The sequence below is a fragment of the Tachysurus vachellii genome, chromosome 6, assembly GCF_030014155.1.
Source record: "Tachysurus vachellii isolate PV-2020 chromosome 6, HZAU_Pvac_v1, whole genome shotgun sequence".
In the NCBI taxonomy this organism is placed as follows: Eukaryota; Metazoa; Chordata; class Actinopteri; order Siluriformes; family Bagridae; genus Tachysurus; species Tachysurus vachellii.
This window is the reverse complement of record NC_083465.1, coordinates 31,632,289-31,650,693: the sequence shown is the minus strand read 5'-3', so window position 1 is coordinate 31,650,693 and position 18,405 is coordinate 31,632,289. Positions and strand designations below refer to the sequence as shown.

The 18,405-nt window shown below is 41.2% G+C and overlaps 1 protein-coding gene across 1 annotated transcript; it reads left to right on the top strand.

Moving 5' to 3' along the window:
* Positions 1–44: 44 nt before the first annotated feature.
* On the top strand, positions 45–18,259 carry mtap (methylthioadenosine phosphorylase). The gene is made up of 8 exons (XM_060873283.1): positions 45–134; positions 7,484–7,570; positions 7,828–7,886; positions 7,968–8,135; positions 15,389–15,491; positions 15,659–15,898; positions 16,744–16,866; positions 17,989–18,259. The coding sequence occupies exons 1-8, from the start codon at positions 111–113 to the stop codon at positions 18,025–18,027; spliced, it is 843 nt and encodes a 280-aa protein (XP_060729266.1). The 5' UTR covers positions 45–110; the 3' UTR covers positions 18,028–18,259.
* Positions 18,260–18,405: the final 146 nt, after the last annotated feature.

Here is an 18,405-nt window from a genome sequence, read left to right as displayed (position 1 = left end):
ACTCACTTCCGGGTTTGACGTAATCACGCAACGCCCTGTCGTGTTTAACGTCACCACGCGCACGTGTGAGTAGGAAGCGTGGTGTGTAACGTTCATCATCTGGAGTGAAAATGGCATCGAGACCTAAAGTGAAGGTAAAGTTTTGTTCTTAAAGCTTTTTATCACGTGTTTTAGTTTAACATCAACATTTAACATCATCCGCTTTACTGAGGGGTTTTTACTATTAATTATTCATTAATCAGACAAATGCAAATCTGATACAGTCTGATCTCGTCTAATGCCACATGATACAGTCTGATCTCGTCTAATGCCACATGATACAGTCTGATCTCGTCTAATGCCACATGATACAGTCTGATCTCGTCTAATGCCACATGATACAGTCTGATCTCGTCTAATGCCACATGATACAATCTGATCTCGTCTAATGCCACATGATACAATCTGATCTCGTCTAATGCCACATGATACAGTCTGATCTCGTCTAATGACACATGATACAATCTGATCTCGTCTAATGCCACATGATACAGTCTGATCTCGTCTAATGCCACATGATACAGTCTGATACCGTCTAATGCCACATGATACAGTCTGATCTCGTCTAATGCCACATGATGCAGTCTGATACAGTTTGATCTTATCTAATGCCACATGATAGTCTGATACCGTCTGATCTTATCTAATGCCACATGATACAGTCTGATACCGTCTGATCTCATCTAATGCCACATGATACAGTCTGATACCGTCTGATCTTGTCTAATGCCACATGATACAGTCTGATACCGTCTGATCCCGTCTAATGCCACATGATACAGTCTGATACCGTCTGATCTTATCTAATGCCACACGATACAGTCTGATACCGTCTGATCTCGTCTAATGCCACATGATACAGTCTGATACCGTCTGATCTCGTCTAATGCCACATGATACAGTCTGATACCGTCTGATCTCATCTAATGCCACATGATACAGTCTGATACCGTCTAATCTCGTCTAATGCCACATGATACAGTCTGATACCATCGGATCTCGTCTAATGCCACATGATTCAGTCTGATACCGTCTGATCTCATCTAATGCTGTGTGATTTGATCTGATACCAGCTGTGGCTTTTTTTATTTTTATTGCCCTATGGAGGTGGTTGTGGGGTTTATCAGGAAAATAGCAGATGATCCAGTTCACAAAACCAACAGAAAGTTTCCAAACCAGGAGCTGTGGGTGGGTCAAACCATTTGCAACACCGACATCCTTCTCTGCTGCCTACAACATAGGGATTGAACACGAATGCATGTAAGACTGCGTCCTTCAGCATGCAGAGTGGAGAAAAAGGCAAAGCAAGGCTACTGGAGGATACTGGCATCAAAGTCTCAGTATTGAAGCTACTCTGGTGGTCTTTCATCTTATTGTAGCATAACATTATAAAGGCGTAAAGTGGAGTGAATACCAGGAATGCAGTAAGACCAAACAGCATCGCAGGTTGCGTTCCTCAGAGGCTGCGCTGACCAGCAAGCACCAGTCTTCACAGAGTGTATTCATCCTCTCTCTGGAACAGTCTGTAATCATCACAAACAATCCTCTATAGTTCCTGCCCCAAAGAAACTCCAGCTCACTTGCCTATGTATCTATTGCCCAGCAGCCCTGACCTCTGGCATGAGGAAGTGCTTCGAACGACTAGTTAAACTTTATCATTGCTTCATAATCTGACACACGATGTGTACCTTCTCTACTGCACTACCTGCTTCACCCAGTACTGAGCCACCTGGACAGCAGGGAAATTATGTCAAAATGCTGTTTGTCGACTACAGTTCAGTGTTTAAGGTCAGCGCTATACTCCTCCCAAACGGAAGTACGTCACTTGCAGGTGATCTTTCACCCAGGCGTCTCGTCGGGTCTTAAAACCCACTGCTGCTGCTAACGAAAACGCAGCAAACAATAAATGCTGGTTTTTGTAGCAAAACCGTCGTAACCAGTTTTTTTCGTCTTCTTTTTGATTGCGTTCTGAAAACCGCAGACACCAAAGTGTGTTCCATTTCAATTACCCCGGAAATGAGGTAAAATATATTAGCATTTTGGGCGGGAGTAGAAAGATCGATATCCTATTCGCCAAGACGCATTTATGTGGCCTAATGTAAATGGAACAGTTTTAACAAATCAGATAGCTATCGGATCAGAGACAACACGTGAAGTGACCAGGTGTAAAAATTCTCTGTTCATATCAGCATTTTAGTTATTGTATTTTTTTCATAGGCTGCATTTTATTTATTTATTTATTTATTTATTTATTTATTTGTTTTTTCTTTTATTTTCCATTTTATTTCCTATGATGTTATTTTATGCACAGATAATTCTGCTTTATCTTTTATCTTAATTTATTTCAATTCATTTATTTTTAAATCTGCTTTTTTAACCCAATTCTATTTGATTTTGTTTTTTTAATGATATGGACAGTCGTAAGAAGCATTTCACTGCAGGTCACTTGATATGTTCTAATATTGTGTTATACGGTGTAATAGTGTCTGATCTTGTCTAATGCCATGTGATATGGTCTAATATCGTCTGATCTCATTAATGCTATGGGATACCATCTAATGCTGTGTGATACAGATAACATCTAGATGATGTCATCTAATGTCCTCAGATACCATGGCTTCTGCTTGGATCTCAGCATGTTTGGTGGACATATCATCATGGATGACAGCTCATCAGATGAAACACAATCCCAGCTAGGGTTGCAAAGGGGTAAAACTTTCCATCTGGGGAATTTTGGAAATATTCCAAGTTGGTACTTACCAGGAATTTGTTGGAATTTATTAGAAATATCGATAAAAACTGTATCATATATAAACATTTTGTTTGGACATAAACTGACATGCATTCAGTCTAATACAGATTTAAAAACAGACATTTTGACAACACTGAGGTGACGTGTGTCCACACGAGATGGTGTGTGTGACACAGTTCTTTAGAATAAAATTGGAAAAAAGCTTGTAAAACACTTACACAGTGCAATGCACAGATATATAAATAATTAGTTGAACAATTGGAATATATTGGAATAAAAACATTTTACAATTGATGCAAATGAACAGAAATATTCTAGATGAATAAATACTCCTCATTCAGCATGTTTGATCAAATAAACTATCACCTACTTTATACAGTAATTTAGTCAAAAGTTTGTACAAAGGACAATGTTTTTATGTTTTTGAAAGAATAATATTTCTCTTATGCTCAAGTATCTTAAGCCTGATTTATTTGATCACAATAAAGAAATATTGTGAAATATTATTACAATTTAAAATGTAACTTTTATTAAGCAAAGAATCCTGAAAACATAATGAGGTTATAAAATTTTTGAGGAGCACAACAACTCTAAACCTGATGAGAAATCAGCGTATTAGAATGATTGAAAGGATCCTGTGACACTGAAGACTGGTGTAATGACATGAAAATTGAGCTTTGATCACAGAAACACACACACACACATGTATATACACAGCGCGCTACATCTGCCAAACATTCAGCTGTTCAGAGCGAACCGTGACGCAGAAACAACAGGGAAATTGCCGAGCTGCGGGACCTGCTTCTACATCAATGAAAGGTGGTGTACAGATATAACAGTGTTAAATATGTGTGGTCCAGATCTAGAAGCGCCCTTCATTAACTGTAAGCCATTCTCCTCACCGTGGGAGTGTCACTCGTTCATTCTTGTAAGTGTTTACATTCCACCCCAAGCACTCAGGAGCCTGGTTTTTACAAAAACTGATCAGATTACAGGGACAGAACAACACACAGACTCTGTTATAATAATTCTTGGGTAATTCTCTTCCCCAAATCTGTCCTGTAAACTGCCAAAATACAGACAGCATGTTACATGTCCCATAGAGACGGTGATATACTGGATCATTAATACACCACAATAAAGAATGCATATCACTCAGCCCCACTTGCAGCTTTGGGTCTCTCTGATCACTGCCTGGTTCATCTTATACCAACCTACAGGCAAAAACATAGATCTGTTAAACCTTTAGTAAACTTGGGACTGCATTGCATTCCGCAACACCTGGACACATCAGAGACTTATGTGAGGATCCTGTATGTAGAGTTCAGTTTTGCCTTTAACACCATCATTCCAACACTTCTCTGGACCGAACTAACCCAGATCTATGTTCCTAGCTCTATCTGTCAGTGGATCACCAGCTTTCAGACAGATAGGCAGAAGCTAGTGATACTGGGGGAATTCATGTCATACAGCCACTCCAAGGACACTGGAGCCCCTTAAGGTTGTGTTTTCTCCCCACTGCTCTTCTCCATGTACACCAACAACTGCACCTCTAATGACCCCTCTGTCAAGCTCCTGAAGTTTGCGGACAACACTACAGTCATTGGCCTCATCAAGGACGGAGACAAGTCTCCTACAGACGGGAGGTTAAAGAGATGTCTGTCTGTTGCACTCACAACAACTTGGAGCTCAATACGCTCAAAACAGTGGTGATGATGGTGGACTTCAGGAGAAATCCCCCCTGCACTCCCCCCACTCACCATCATGGACAGCACTGTGGCTGCAGTGAAGACATTCAAGTTCCTGGGCTCCACCATCTCCCAGGACCTGAAGTGGGACACTCACATCAACACCACAGTAAAAATGTACCAACAAAGGATTTACTTACTTAACCAGTAGAGAAAGTTTACCCTGCCACAGGAGCTGCTGAAATGGTATTTTTATTCTCATCTTTGTGTACTGGAAACATATGACACTCAAACAAATTCCTTGTGTGCGCAAGCATCGTTGGTAATAAAGCTCCTTCTGATTCTGAATATTTCTGTGGTAGTCAGTGCCTGGGGGTGGAAGCGGCGAATAAGCAGGGTTGATTGTAGGGGATGGTGTTTATAGACAGGACTTTATTATTTATCCTAAATGTCGGCTCTGTCAGTGTATTTGTTTTTATAATGCTATTATTTTGTTGTACAGTAGCTTACACAAAACACAATGGAGTTTTAAATATAACTTTAATGTAATATGTAAATACTTTTATTTAAATAATGATGGACATTTTCTTGTGAGCAGGATGATGATGAAATGATGTGTGTTTATATTATGGAGGAATGTACAGTACATTAGGGGGTGTGGCCTCAATATCCCTGCAGTAGGTGAAGTGGGATTCATGGGATTGTTGAACGTGCAGAGTAGAAATTCAACTAAAATTGCAGTAAAACTGCTTATTTTAACCAAGATTTTCCTGCAAGATTTTCTTCCAGCTACATTTAAGTTCTGTGTTATAGGCTAAATTCCGACTTAATTCCATCAATTCCCATATTTTTCTGTTAATTTTCCAGAAAGTTTCCAGCCGTGAAAATTCCTGGAATTTTGCAACCCTAACCCGGCAAAACTAAATTCTTGATCATGCCAGGATATTCATCCCCAGATCAGGATCTTGCAATATTTCTGCAATATTTCTTCAGCCAGTACTCAAAATCTTGGGTTAACCATGGAAAATCAACTGTCCTTCTCCTGACATATTGCTTATTTGTCAAACTCATGTCTAAATTTCCTTTACGGCATCATAAGGATTCTGCCATTTTTTTGTCCACAAAGGCTGCTTAGGTACTTGTTCAGTCTCTTGTCATTTCAAGACTAGACTACTGCAACTCGCTCTCGTCAGGTCTACCTACAGTATGAATGCAATGCTCTGCAAATGATCCAGAATGGAGCTGCACAACTTTATCCTGCCTGAGTTCTTCACACCACTTCTTGTTCCTTCATGGTGCTTGATGTGATGGGTAAACTCTTCCTGAGGGGGGGTATACTGAGCTTAAATACCCAGGAGCAGGGATAAGTGATGTGACTGGCCCAGGTGTGGTAGTGTCTTAGCCCTGAACCCCTGCTTGATGTTAGAGAAGTCTTGTCTAGTGTATTTTTTTCCTTTAGTAGCATACTGTGAGGTTGTTGGTGGAATTTGAGTAGCACTGCCTTTAACAACACATGGTTAAAATCCCCTGCAACAATTTGAATAGCTTTGGCAAAATGGGAAAGTGGAATGAACTTCTCCTAGGGGTCCGGACAGCTGAGTCACTGGATATCTTCAAATGGCTGTTGAAGAAGTCATGGACGTTTTGAGGTTTGTGTGAATTAAAGTTTAAATTATCACAGTCTTAGGCACAGGCAAGAGTAAAAAGGTTTCACAGTTTATTGTGTTCTGCTTCTCAGCAGGACCCAACACTCCACGTGCAGCATGAGTGAGGAAAGGCTCCGATCATTGATAACATCAGGATTTTATAGACAGTATTTGGACACCAGAGGCGGAAAAATCCTTTGTAGATTTAAAAATGGCTCTACAAACCACCACAACATTGGGGATTCCAGATCCAAACAAATTGTCTGTCTATGAAGGAGCTGCTCAAAGATGATACTGTGTCGTGTAGAGGGTGAGAGTCATTCTGCATCAATGATGAGAGCTTAGCTACATGCTCCTTTCTCCCATCTCCTGTACAGTGTCCAGGGAAACAGATCATGCTGCATCAGCAGACCATTACATAAATGATGGCTGAGGCTACCAAAGAGTCAACAAAGGTCTTTAGTAGTTCTGCCTGCACTCTAAATGATCTTGGTCTCCTAAACAGAAACAGTCTGCTGTGCCCTTTCTTATAAATAGCATCTGTATTGTCTGTCCAGTCCAGTTTGTTGTTCAGATGAACACTCAGGTACTTAGGAGTCTACTCTCTCAATATCCTTTCCCTGAATGTTCACTGGTGATAGTGAAGCCCACCACCAGTTCTTCGGTCTTCCTCACGTTTATCTGGAGGCAGTTCTGTTGGCACCAGTCCACAAAGCTCTGGATCAGTTCTCTTTACTCCCTGTCATCATCCTCCGTGATCAGGCCGACGATGGCAGAGTCATCAGATAACTTCTGCAGGCATCAGAAGTGCTGAGCTGAACACGAAGTCAGCAGTGTCGATGGTAAAGAAAAACGGAGCCAGGACCATTCAGTGTGGGGCTCCAGTGTTGCAAACAACCATGTCGGACTCACATGCTGTGGTCAGTTTGTTAGGTAATCCAGTATCCAGGTAGACAGATGATGGTCCACTGGTCAAAATCTGTTAAAGAATAGATTCAGATCATTCACTCACTTCAGGTCGCCCTCAGTCTGAGAGCTGGGCTCCTAATGACCTGTGATGACTTTGAGCCCCTACACACCGCTGACATTGTTTTTTTCTTTCTTTCTTTCTTTTTCTCTCTTACAAATTGTATTTAAATTCTAAATGAAATTATTAAATTCTCTCTCTCTCTCTCTCTCTCTCTCTCTCTCTCTCTCCCCCTTCCTTCCTTCCTTCCTTCCTTCCTTCAACAGTGTTGATTATGGTCCTGTATTTGTTTGACTGACCGATAAAGAACAATATGAATTAATCATAATTATTAACACAATGTGTGTGTGTGTGTGTGTGTGTGTGTGTGTGTGTGTGTGTGTTTCTGTAGATTGGGATCATTGGTGGTTCTGGTCTTGATGATCCCGACATCCTGGAGGGCCGATCTGAGCGCTATGTGGAGACACCATTTGGGAAGGTGTGTATGTGATTTGATGAATAAATAAGAAGAAGAATAATTAGATAGATTCATTTTAAACTTTTGTATTATATGAATCTTTTTGTTTTATGTTTATGTTCTGTTGCTGCTTTGAGACTGTGTCCATTGTTAAAAGTGCTATACAAATTAATATGGATTTGATTAGATAGATAGATACTTTATTGATTACGGAAGAAATTCAAGTATACATAGATATAGTATAATATAAATTAAATAAAGCACGGTTTGTGTAACAGCCATCTGATGCGTTGATTTTGGGCAAGATCCGGGACGTAGAGTGTGTGCTGCTCGCCAGGTAACACACACACATTTGTATTTATCACCTGTATAGTGAATACATGTATCATTTTGTGTGTGTGTCTTTGTCTGTGAGAAGGCATGGCAGGAAACACACCATCATGCCATCTAACGTGAATTATCGTGCAAATATCTGGGCTCTGAAGGAGGAGAAATGTACTCACGTCCTGGTCACCACGGCCTGTGGCTCGCTGAGAGAAGACATCAGACCAGGGGACATCGTCCTCATTGACCAGTTCATTGACAGGTGAACACACTTTATACACATCACACCCACATTTAATACACATCACACACACACTATACACGTCACACACATACACACACTTAATACACATCACACACAGTATACACGTCACACACATACACACACACTTCATACACGTCACTCACACACATACACACACACTTCATACACGTCACTCACTCACACACACACACGTCACTCACTCACACACACACACTTCACACACATCACACACACTACACACGTCACACACACACACACTTCACACACTTCACAAACACTATACATGTCACACACACACACACACACACACACTTCATACACGTCACTCACACACTATACACATCACACACATACACTTCATACACGTCACTCACACACACACACACTTCACGTCACACGCACACACTTCATACACATCACACACACTATACAGGTCACACACACACACTTCACACACTTCATACACATCACACTATACACGTCTCTCTCACACACACACACACACACACACACACACACACACACACACACACACACACACACATACACACACACTTCATACACATCACACAGCACTGACCAGAGTACATACTGTGTATATATTCTACAGTGCATGTGCAAAAATACAGGAATAAACACTTAATATATTAACAGCAGTTATGAGGCATTGTAATTAATTGTGCAAAGCAGCTAAGTTCATTTATTGAGGTGTCTGATGACTTGTGGAAAGACACTGTTACACAGTCTGGTCGTGAGGCCCAAATGGTCCCTCTGTAAAATGTAGTAAGGTTGGGAGGAGGGGGATGTACTTTCCTCTACTTCGTAAGAAGTAAAGACGCCGCTAGGTTTTCTTGGTGATGGAGCTGAAGTTCTCCACCAGATAAACAGAGGTGTCACTATCACAGGCGGGTGAAGCTGTCTTGTAGTTCGTGATCACCTGTATGCACTGCTACATGCGCCAGGTGTCTCCGCTGTCCTGGAAGTGGCTCTGGATTGTCTGGGCATGTGCGTGATTCGCTTCTCTGATGGCTCGAGACAGTTTGGCCCTTGCTGTTCTTAGGGCTGTCTTTAGACCTCAGCAGCGCATGCACCTTAGCAGTCATACTGTACACAGCTTCTTGTTGGAGCGTGTGGTGATGCTCTTGGAGACGTTCACTTCATCAATGCACTTGCCGACGTAGCTGGTCACTGATGCCGTGTACTCCTCCAGGTTAAAGCCTCCATTTGTTGCAGCCTCCATGAAAATGTTCCAGTCAGTGCACTCAAAGCAGTTCTGAAGAGCAAAGGTGGCTCCTACTGACCAGGTTTTCACCTGCTTCACGACCGGTTTAGAGCTTGTGACGAGTGACCAGTACTCTGGAATTAGCATAAACGAGATGTGGTCCGAGTAGCCGAGGAGGGGACGGGGCTTCACCTGATACGTGCCGGGGATGTTTGTATAACATAATATGTTTTTCCCTCTCATTGCAAAGTCCACATACTGATGGAATTTAGGAAGCACTGATTTCAGAATTGTATGATTGAAATCTCCTGCAGTGATAAAATGTTCGTTGGGGTGAACATTCTGCAATAATCCCATAGAGTTCACATATGGCCTCTTTAGAAGTAGCGCTGGGGGAATGTACACGACAACAATGAAAACTGCGGCGAATTCCCGTGCAAATAAAATGGCCTGCATCTAACAATCCCAAACTACACTAGCAATGAGCAGTAACTAATAACAAGCACAAAGGTCTTGCACCATTCTTTTTTGATGTACGAAATGAGGTGAGCCCATCTAGCTGAATAGCGGCATCCCGAACTCTGTCGCTGAGCAACGTCTCCGTGAAAATAAAGACGCAGGAGTTTCTAAACCTCACTGTGTGGTCTGCTTGATTTGAATGTAGAGCAGTTTATTGTTCAGAAGACTTTCCAGCACATCATCGTGCAGGTTGGTAGTTGCACGATTTCTGTACTGTAACAACTTCTGGCAGTCATATACATGAACACTGTTGTCTCCGGTGTCCATGTACTATGAGTAGTTGGGCTAAGAACTTAAATAGCACCATATTGGATCCGGAGAGGCCGTCATTTAGCTTCCTTTAGCTTCCATCTTCCTTTAGCAGCAATGGTAGTGCCAGCCGAAGCATGTACAACACACAGTTAATCTTGAGAACAATTAATTTTCATTTTAATTAGATTAATTCAATCCAGTATAGACATTGTAGGTTTCCGCCAATTCTGTAACAAGTACTGGATATTTTGAGTAACTGGCTGAATATTAATCTGCATTATTTTCTCCAACGCAGGTACAAGTTTAATTCCCACATAAACCATAGCTGAGGATAGGATATTAGGATATACAGTTGTGTTCAAAATGATTCAACCCCCACTGAAATTGATTGTTTTGGTCGGTTTGACATTGATTATGATCATTCAGTCATCCTGCTTACAATTAAATCAAAGAGGCACATGTAGGTCAGACAAATATAACATAACATTTATAATGAAATAACCACAAATGTCTTTTCTGAGCTCACATCATTATCAGTTTTATTCAACCCCCAAGTGACATTCAATCTTAGTACTTAGTACAACATCCTTTTACAGTTATAACAGCTTTTAAACGTGAAGCATAGCTTGACACAAGTGTCTTGCAGCGATCTACGGGTATTTTCGCCCATTCATCATGGGCAAAAGCCTCCAGTTCAGTCACATTCTTAGGCTTGCGCACTGCAACTGCTTTCTTTAAGTCCCACCAGAGGTTCTCAATCGGATTTAAGTCTGGTGACTGCGATGGCCACTTCAAAATGTTCCAGCCTTTAATCTGCAACCATGCTCTAGTGGACTTGGAGGTATGCTTGGGATCATTGTCCTGTTGAAAGGTCCAACGTCTTCCAAGCCTCAGGTTTGTGACGGACTGCATCACATTGTCATCCAATATCTTCTGGTACTGAAGAGAATTCATGGTACCTTGCACACGCTGAAGCTTCCCAGTACCTGCAGAAGCAAAACAGCCCCAAAGCATGATTGACCCCCCGCCATGCTTCACAGTAGGCAAGGTGTTCTTTTCTTCATAGGCCTTGTTCTTCCTCCTCCAAACATAGCGTTGATCCATGGGCCCAAACAGTTCTAATTTTGTTTCATCAGTCCACAGAACACTATCCCAAAACTTCTGTGGTTTGTCCACATGACTTTTGGCATACTGCAGTCGACTCTTCTTATTCTTTGGGGACAGCAAGGGGGTGCGCCTGGGAGTTCTGGCATGGAGGCCTTCATTACGCAGGGTGCGCCGTATTGTCTGAGCAGAAACTTCAGTACCCACATCTGACAAATCTTTTCTCAGTTCCTCAGCAGTTACAAATGTACACTAAATTCCCTAAAACCATTTACAGCATTGGGGGTTGAATAATTTTGAACACAACTGTATTGTTATACTGTCTATGTGGAGAAAATCAAGCCATTCTGAAGTTTAGAAATGAGAGAAGAACAATCAGAGGCATTGAACAAAGGGCTCAGATGATCAACAGTGGGAGCTGCAGGGCTCAGATGATCAACAGGGGTGCTCCAGGGCTCAGATGATCAACAGGGGGAGCTGCAGGGCTCAGATGATCAACAAGGGTGCTGCACGGCTCAGATGATCAACAGGGGGAGCTGCAGGGCTCAGATGATCAACAGGGGGAGCTGCAGGGCTCAGATGATCAACAGGGGGAGCTGCAGGGCTCAGATGATCAACAGGGGGAGCTGCAGGGCTCAGATGATGAACAGGGGTGCTGCAGGGCTCAGATGATCAACAGGGGGAGCTGCAGGGCTCAGATGATCATCAGGGGTGCTGCAGGGCTCAGATGATCAACCGGGGGAGCTGCAGGGCTCAGATGATCAACAGGGGGAGCTGCAGGGCTCAGATGATCATCAGGGGTGGTGCAGGGCTCAGATGATCATCAGGGGGTGCTGCAGGGCTCAGATGATCGTCAGGGGGTGCTGCAGGGCTCTGATGATCGTCAGGGGTGCTGCAGGGCTCTGATGATCGTCAGGGGTGCTGCCTGGTTTAACATTTGCCATTGTTACTTCTTGCCATTTCAGTTTCCTTGTTGAGATTACCATGAGTTCACATTTCCACACTGTAGTGTAACAGGTTCTTGTCTTTTAATCTTGTTGAATAATGTCGTTAGGTGAGAGTTTATGGAATGATGTCGGCGTCTATGTAACTGTAAGTGTGTTTGAATCAGAATCAAACTTTATTGTTAATATACTCAAGTACAATGAAATTATGTATGGATACTCTCCTAGACAGAATAAAGGTTGATAATAAGAATTTAAAAAATGTTGTAAATTAAATAAAGCATATTAAGAAGTAATGATAATCAATGTGCAATTGTGCATTCGCACACTGCAGCCTTGTGTGTGTGAGTTCAGTTCTGGGGATTATGAGAGACAGGACATGTGAGTGTTTAGTATCTCTAGGATAGAAACTGTTCCTCATCCAGTTGAAAGCGGTTCAAACAATGAATTGCCTGGATGAGTCTGATTCATCCTAATGCTGCTGGCCTTCATCAGTCTGCTGGTGTATAATAGCGTAGGTAATTCTAGCCCAATGATATGCTAGGCTGACTTTACCAATAGTTAGTGAGGATGATCTCGGTGCTTCTGTAAAATTAATCATTAGTTCCTGGAAGCTGTTCCTTCTTCAGTTTCTGGAGGCAGAAGATACCGTATTTTCCGCACTATAAAGCGCACCGAATTATAAGGCGCAGTCTCAATTACGGGGTCTATTTCTATACTTAACCCATACATAAGGCGCACCGTATTATAAGGCGCATGCTAAAACATACGGCCTACGAATAAAGGTAAAGGAAGCAAAACAGTGAGTTTAGTTGAACTTTATTCTACTATTTAACAATACACACACATTATTTTTTAATCAATCTTCTCCCACAAATCCATTAAAGTCCTCATCTACTGTGTCTTCTTAACTTGGCGCAGTTCATTTTCTTGCTTCCTCCACTTCCGAACCATAGATTCATTTATGTTGAATTCTTTTGCAGCTGCTCTATTCCCATTTACAACCGTGTAACTGATAGCCTGTAGTTTGAATTGTGCCTCGTAAGCATGTCTCTTCACTGGTGCCATTTTCGGGGGTCCTTAGACAAACAAATGTTGTCGTCTTCTTCTGATTTTTATTGGTGGATGGCAAACCAACTTAAGGTGCATTTAAAGCCACCTACTGGACTGGAGTGTGAAGCGCATAATGGTTAGGAAGAAACAAATGTTTTGCAACTTACTGGTAGTATACCTCCCGGAGGCGTGGTGGAGGAAAGCGTACGTACTGTACTGTACGTATTACGTAATGTTCTCTGATTGGTTTATCGCTGCCAGCGTACGTAGTGTATGTATTACGTCCCTGTGTCAGCGGGAAATGGTCAGACAGTCAATCAAGCGGAGCGCTTACCAAAGTCACACAACATTTTTTGATTTTTGCACACATAAGGCGCACCGGATTATTAGGCGCACGGCCAATTTTTGAGAAAATTTAAGGCTCTTAGGTGCGCCTTATAGTGTGGAAAATACGGTATATTTTATATTCCTGTGTAACTGACCAGTCAAGTGTGGTTTTCATCATCTTTATGAAATTATTTTTCACCTCATCTCCCATTTCAAACCATCTATTTCAGCTCATAATTAGAATATACATACAAAAGTTATTTAAAAGTTCTTAGTATGTAGTCTTAAAGTAAAAAAAAAAATAAAAAATGCAATTATGTAAAAAAAAAGCAGAATTAAATTAAATGAGGCTCATCATGATCATCATGATTTTTCTGTTTTTGTAAAAATTTTGTTATTGCAATAAATAATAAATATGTAAAGATAAGAATATGTGTAAGTTGTATATACCATTAATAAATAGAAGAGAAGTAGTGACCTTCAGATGTACACACAGTTCCTTCACTTCTCCGTGCTCTTCTCTTCCCTTCACTGTGCTACAAGTAATCCTTCATCTCATCTCTTTTTAAGACGATGTTCCAGAATTGTGAATTTATTTAAGATGTTTTTGGCAGGCTCAGATCTGCTCTTACTGATTATATACATTGTGTGGTAAAGTCTCTGTACTTACTCTGCTAAAGTCTTCTCTTCATTGTGGACTTGGACACAGAGATCCCTATATTTGTCAAAGATGTTACAAAATGTCTCTTTTCTGCCAGATTTCCTGACTGGATGAATTGTCTCTTTCTTGTGAATTGAAATTTCATTAATAATGTCTGCACCTATAAATTCATTCTGTTGGGCAGGTTTAGTCATATCTTCAGGAAGTCGTGCAGTGTGACTCAGTAGGTAATCTGTAGGGAGGAAGACAAAGGGACTTTTATTCATGTGTGTTGGTTAATCCACCAGGTTAAAACCTGGCCTGAGGTTTGTAGTGCAACAGGTTATCGTGATATGGCAGTGAAGGCATCTATACTGTATAACTTGGATCTTTCCCAGATAATGTAATGCCTGTAATGATCCTGGATTATTACAGTGGTTTTGGTTTTAGGATGAAAGACAACAGTTGGACCACCAGTTCAAGTCATTGTCTAAATTTCTCACAATGGCATCTTCCTGGAAATATCCTGCGCACAACTTTTGTCCAGCCCCCATTATAGAGAGAGCTTTAATTGAGAACAGCTAGTTACTGCTGATGGTAACTTGGTCTTCTGAGATGTTCCAGCAGCATTTTTTGTAGGAGCAGAAGAATAACCTGCGTGAGGATGGGAGAAATTAGAGTGTAGGTGTGGAGCTGAAACAGGCTTAACAATGATTGGCAGGGCAGGTTTGGGTAGGTCTGTACCCCACGAGCCTTGAGGTAAGGCTAGTCATATGCCAGTTTGATAAGAAGTGCAGTGCCGTCAGGGACTGCTGACAAGATGGACATGTTCATTACATGTTCATTACATGTTCAGAGGTCTAGCAAGTCAAGTCAAGAAGCAGGTCTTCTCCCGGTGCAGGTTTAGTTGGGGAAGAGGAGAATAATCAGCAGTGTGGTGTGAGACAGAGTCACTGTTACTATCCCATGGTTGATTATTTATCTCTTATAGCAAATCCCCAAGTGTTAATTCTTCTTTTTTGTTTATTAAAGAGTGACACCGTACTTTTAATCTTTTTACTGTTATATTTTATTCTAACATTATGGCTTTATGACATGTTACATAAATGTCTTAAGAGAACACAAGTTTATTAATTTAACCCCAAGAGTGATGGGCGAATCTTCTGTCTTTTTCTTCTTTCATTTGAAGGACAACTAAGAGAGCTCAGACGTTTCATGACGGTGAACTCCGCAGTCCTCCTGGTGTGAGTCACATTCCCATGGCAGAACCCTTCTGCTCCAGAACCCGAGAGGTTGGACATTTTATTTGTATAGTCTCATAGTCTCACCCCATCAACCTAGATAAACCTGTGGATAGAGGAGTGAGGAGTGTAATAAACACCTGTATTCTCTTTATAGTATTCTGTCTCTCTCTCTCTCTCTCTCTCTCTCTCTCTCTCTCTCTCTCTCTGTCTCTCAGGTCCTGAGTGAAGCTGCAAGGTCTCTGGGTGTCTCGTTCCATGTAAGTGGTACGATGGTGTGTATCGAGGGTCCTCGGTTCTCCTCACGTGCCGAGTCTTTGATGTTTCGTCAGTGGGGTGCTGATGTCATCAACATGACCACCGTCCCTGAGGTTGTGCTCGCCAAGGAGGCGGGGCTTTGCTATGCCGCCGTTGCCATGGCAACTGACTATGATTGCTGGAAGCAGCACGAGGAGGCGGTGAGAACGTTAATCAAAGTTCCAGTGCTGATCTCATCTGCTGCTGAACATCTTGTTAGATGTTTCTCCTGCAGTGTAACAGCACCTTGTTCATGAACCTATTTTTTTTACATTTATTTATTAACTTAGGTGTTTATTTTATTTAATTATGTTTTTCTGATAAACATATTCATGTGAAGTAATTCTATAATAGTCATAGTAGTTATATTTATAATAGTATTTATAATTATATATTTATAATAGTTATAGTATGGTATTGAACTTACACACAGTTAAATACTCATACTCTCTCACTCACTTGTGTGGGAACGGCTGACATTAGCTGTTATAATGTTATAGAAAAATGGAACTAACTCATTCCTCTGCCTAACTAACTCATTCCTCTATAAACATAATTATAAATTGATGAAATATACAACTGTGTTCTTTAATGGCTCACTGGCTATTTTCAAACGAAGGTTGAAGACCTACTTATTCAGGAAAAACTTCACCTAGCACTTCTTTCCCTTTTTTTGCATTAAAAAAAACTGAAACTTTTTCATTGTAACTTTGAACAGTGTTTTAAACTCATGGTATCTTAAGTATGTAGCCTAGTGAGCCAGCATTAATGTATCCAATGTTAGAGATTTAAACACTTATGTACGTCGCTCTGGATAAGGGTGTCTGTCAAATGCTGTAAATGTTTAATAAAACGTAATATTTACTGTGGTGTAATAGGAATAAAACACCTGGGGATCCGTCAGAGGAAAATAATTAGCTTTAGGATGCAGGACTTATTACTTTATCAGACTCGGTGTGTGTGTGTGTGTGTGTGTGTGTGTGTGTTTGTGTGTGTTTGATTGTAGGTGTGTGTGGACAACGTGCTGAAAACTATGAAAGAAAACGCAAACAAAGCCAGCAGCATCTTACTGACAGCCATCCCACTGATCAGCCAGCTGAACTGGGAGGAGACAATTAGCCAGTACAGAGTGAGATACACACACACACACACTTTCAGATGCAATGCTACACATTCCAGATTAATGCTCACTGTGTAAAAAAATTACAAATTTTAAAATAATTTAAAAACTGGAATACAGGAATGTGTCCATCTGAATCTGCTATCATCCTGATACTCACAACTGTGAATTGACTTGAAACTCTACACATTTAGGCCATGTTCACACTGCAGGTACAAGTGGCCCAAATCTGATTTTTTTTGGGGTCAAGTGACCAGGTCAGACTTCTTCAGCAGTAGTAGCAGTAGCACACAAACGTGACTACGCCTACAGAATGGATCAAATAATCAAAAGTTGCCCTCGACATCCGAGAATTTTCAAAACACTGCGTCTCTGTGCTGCCATTACACCAACATTTAGAAGGGAAAGCGAACACGCTTACTTCCTCCATAACCTCGCCAACTTTAGCGCAACGGCCTGCTGCGTGTGACGTCATTGTTATTGTTCGTTTGCGCATGCGGGTCAGTTCGAAACAGCAAACAGATCACACTGGTATCTGATATAAGCCACATTTTAAAAGGTAATGTGAACAGCCAAACAAAAAAATATCAGATCTGAGCAAAATATCCGAATTGAACATTAAGACTTGCAGTGTGAACACGGCTTTACTTTCACTTCACATACCTGCAAACTAGTCACTTTTCGGCGAAATTCGCCGTTTTTAATCAAAATATGTCACTTGTGTGAATCGTGTAGATCCGAAGAGTTTTTAGTTGGGGGGGGGCTTCTTTCAGCTGCGTCCGAAACCGCTTATTTCCATCCAATAATTAGGCGAAGTAGTACTTAGGCGGCGGTTTTAGATCTCTACTTCTAATGACTTTTTATGGCGGATGGCAAACCAACTTTTGGTGCATTCACCGCCACCAACTGGACTGGAGTGTGAAGCACTAGTAAGCAGATGACGCCTCACGTCTCAATCATCCTCGCGTCTTTTGACCAATCAGCATTCAGAAGCAAGATAAGGTTATTTCAAACCTTGTCACCTTTTTCACCTCTTGTGAGTTTGCAGGTATGACTTCAGAAACTGAATTCTAACCTCTCTCTCTCTCTCTCTCTCTCTCTCTGTGTGTGTGTGTGTGTGTGTGTGTACAGGCGATGGCTCTCTCCTCTGTGATGCTGCCCAAACACTGAACCTCCTGATGATGGACACACTGCACTTTTCTGTAATGAGCAAAGTCCCTGATTATATTTTAGCCAGCGCGAGCATTCCACACACACACACACACACTTCACTTGTTAGAGTGGATGTACCTTAAGCAGTGTGAGTGTGTAAATCACTTTTATAGCACTAGTAATTTGTTTTTAATAATTTACAGTTATTTGCGTCTGTCATCAGTCTGAATAATAAACATTTCAAACTTCATTTTGTGTTTAGTCTGAGTTTGTTAATATAAAATATAAAGTGTTTCTTAGACTGAATTACAGGGAAATACTGAAATAATAAGTCTATTGGTCATGTTAATCATCCTGTTATTCATATAATTATTATTTTATTTCTCTGTTTCTGAA

Bases quoted from the DNA above. Each gene is read 5' to 3' on its own strand.
- mtap (XM_060873283.1), top strand. From the start codon at position 111: ATGGCATCGAGACCTAAAGTGAAG. The intron at 15,899-16,743 runs GTGAGAACGTTA...GTTTGATTGTAG, and splicing joins GGAAGCAGCACGAGGAGGCG to GTGTGTGTGGACAACGTGCT. The intron at 16,867-17,988 runs GTGAGATACACA...GTGTGTGTACAG, and splicing joins AGACAATTAGCCAGTACAGA to GCGATGGCTCTCTCCTCTGT.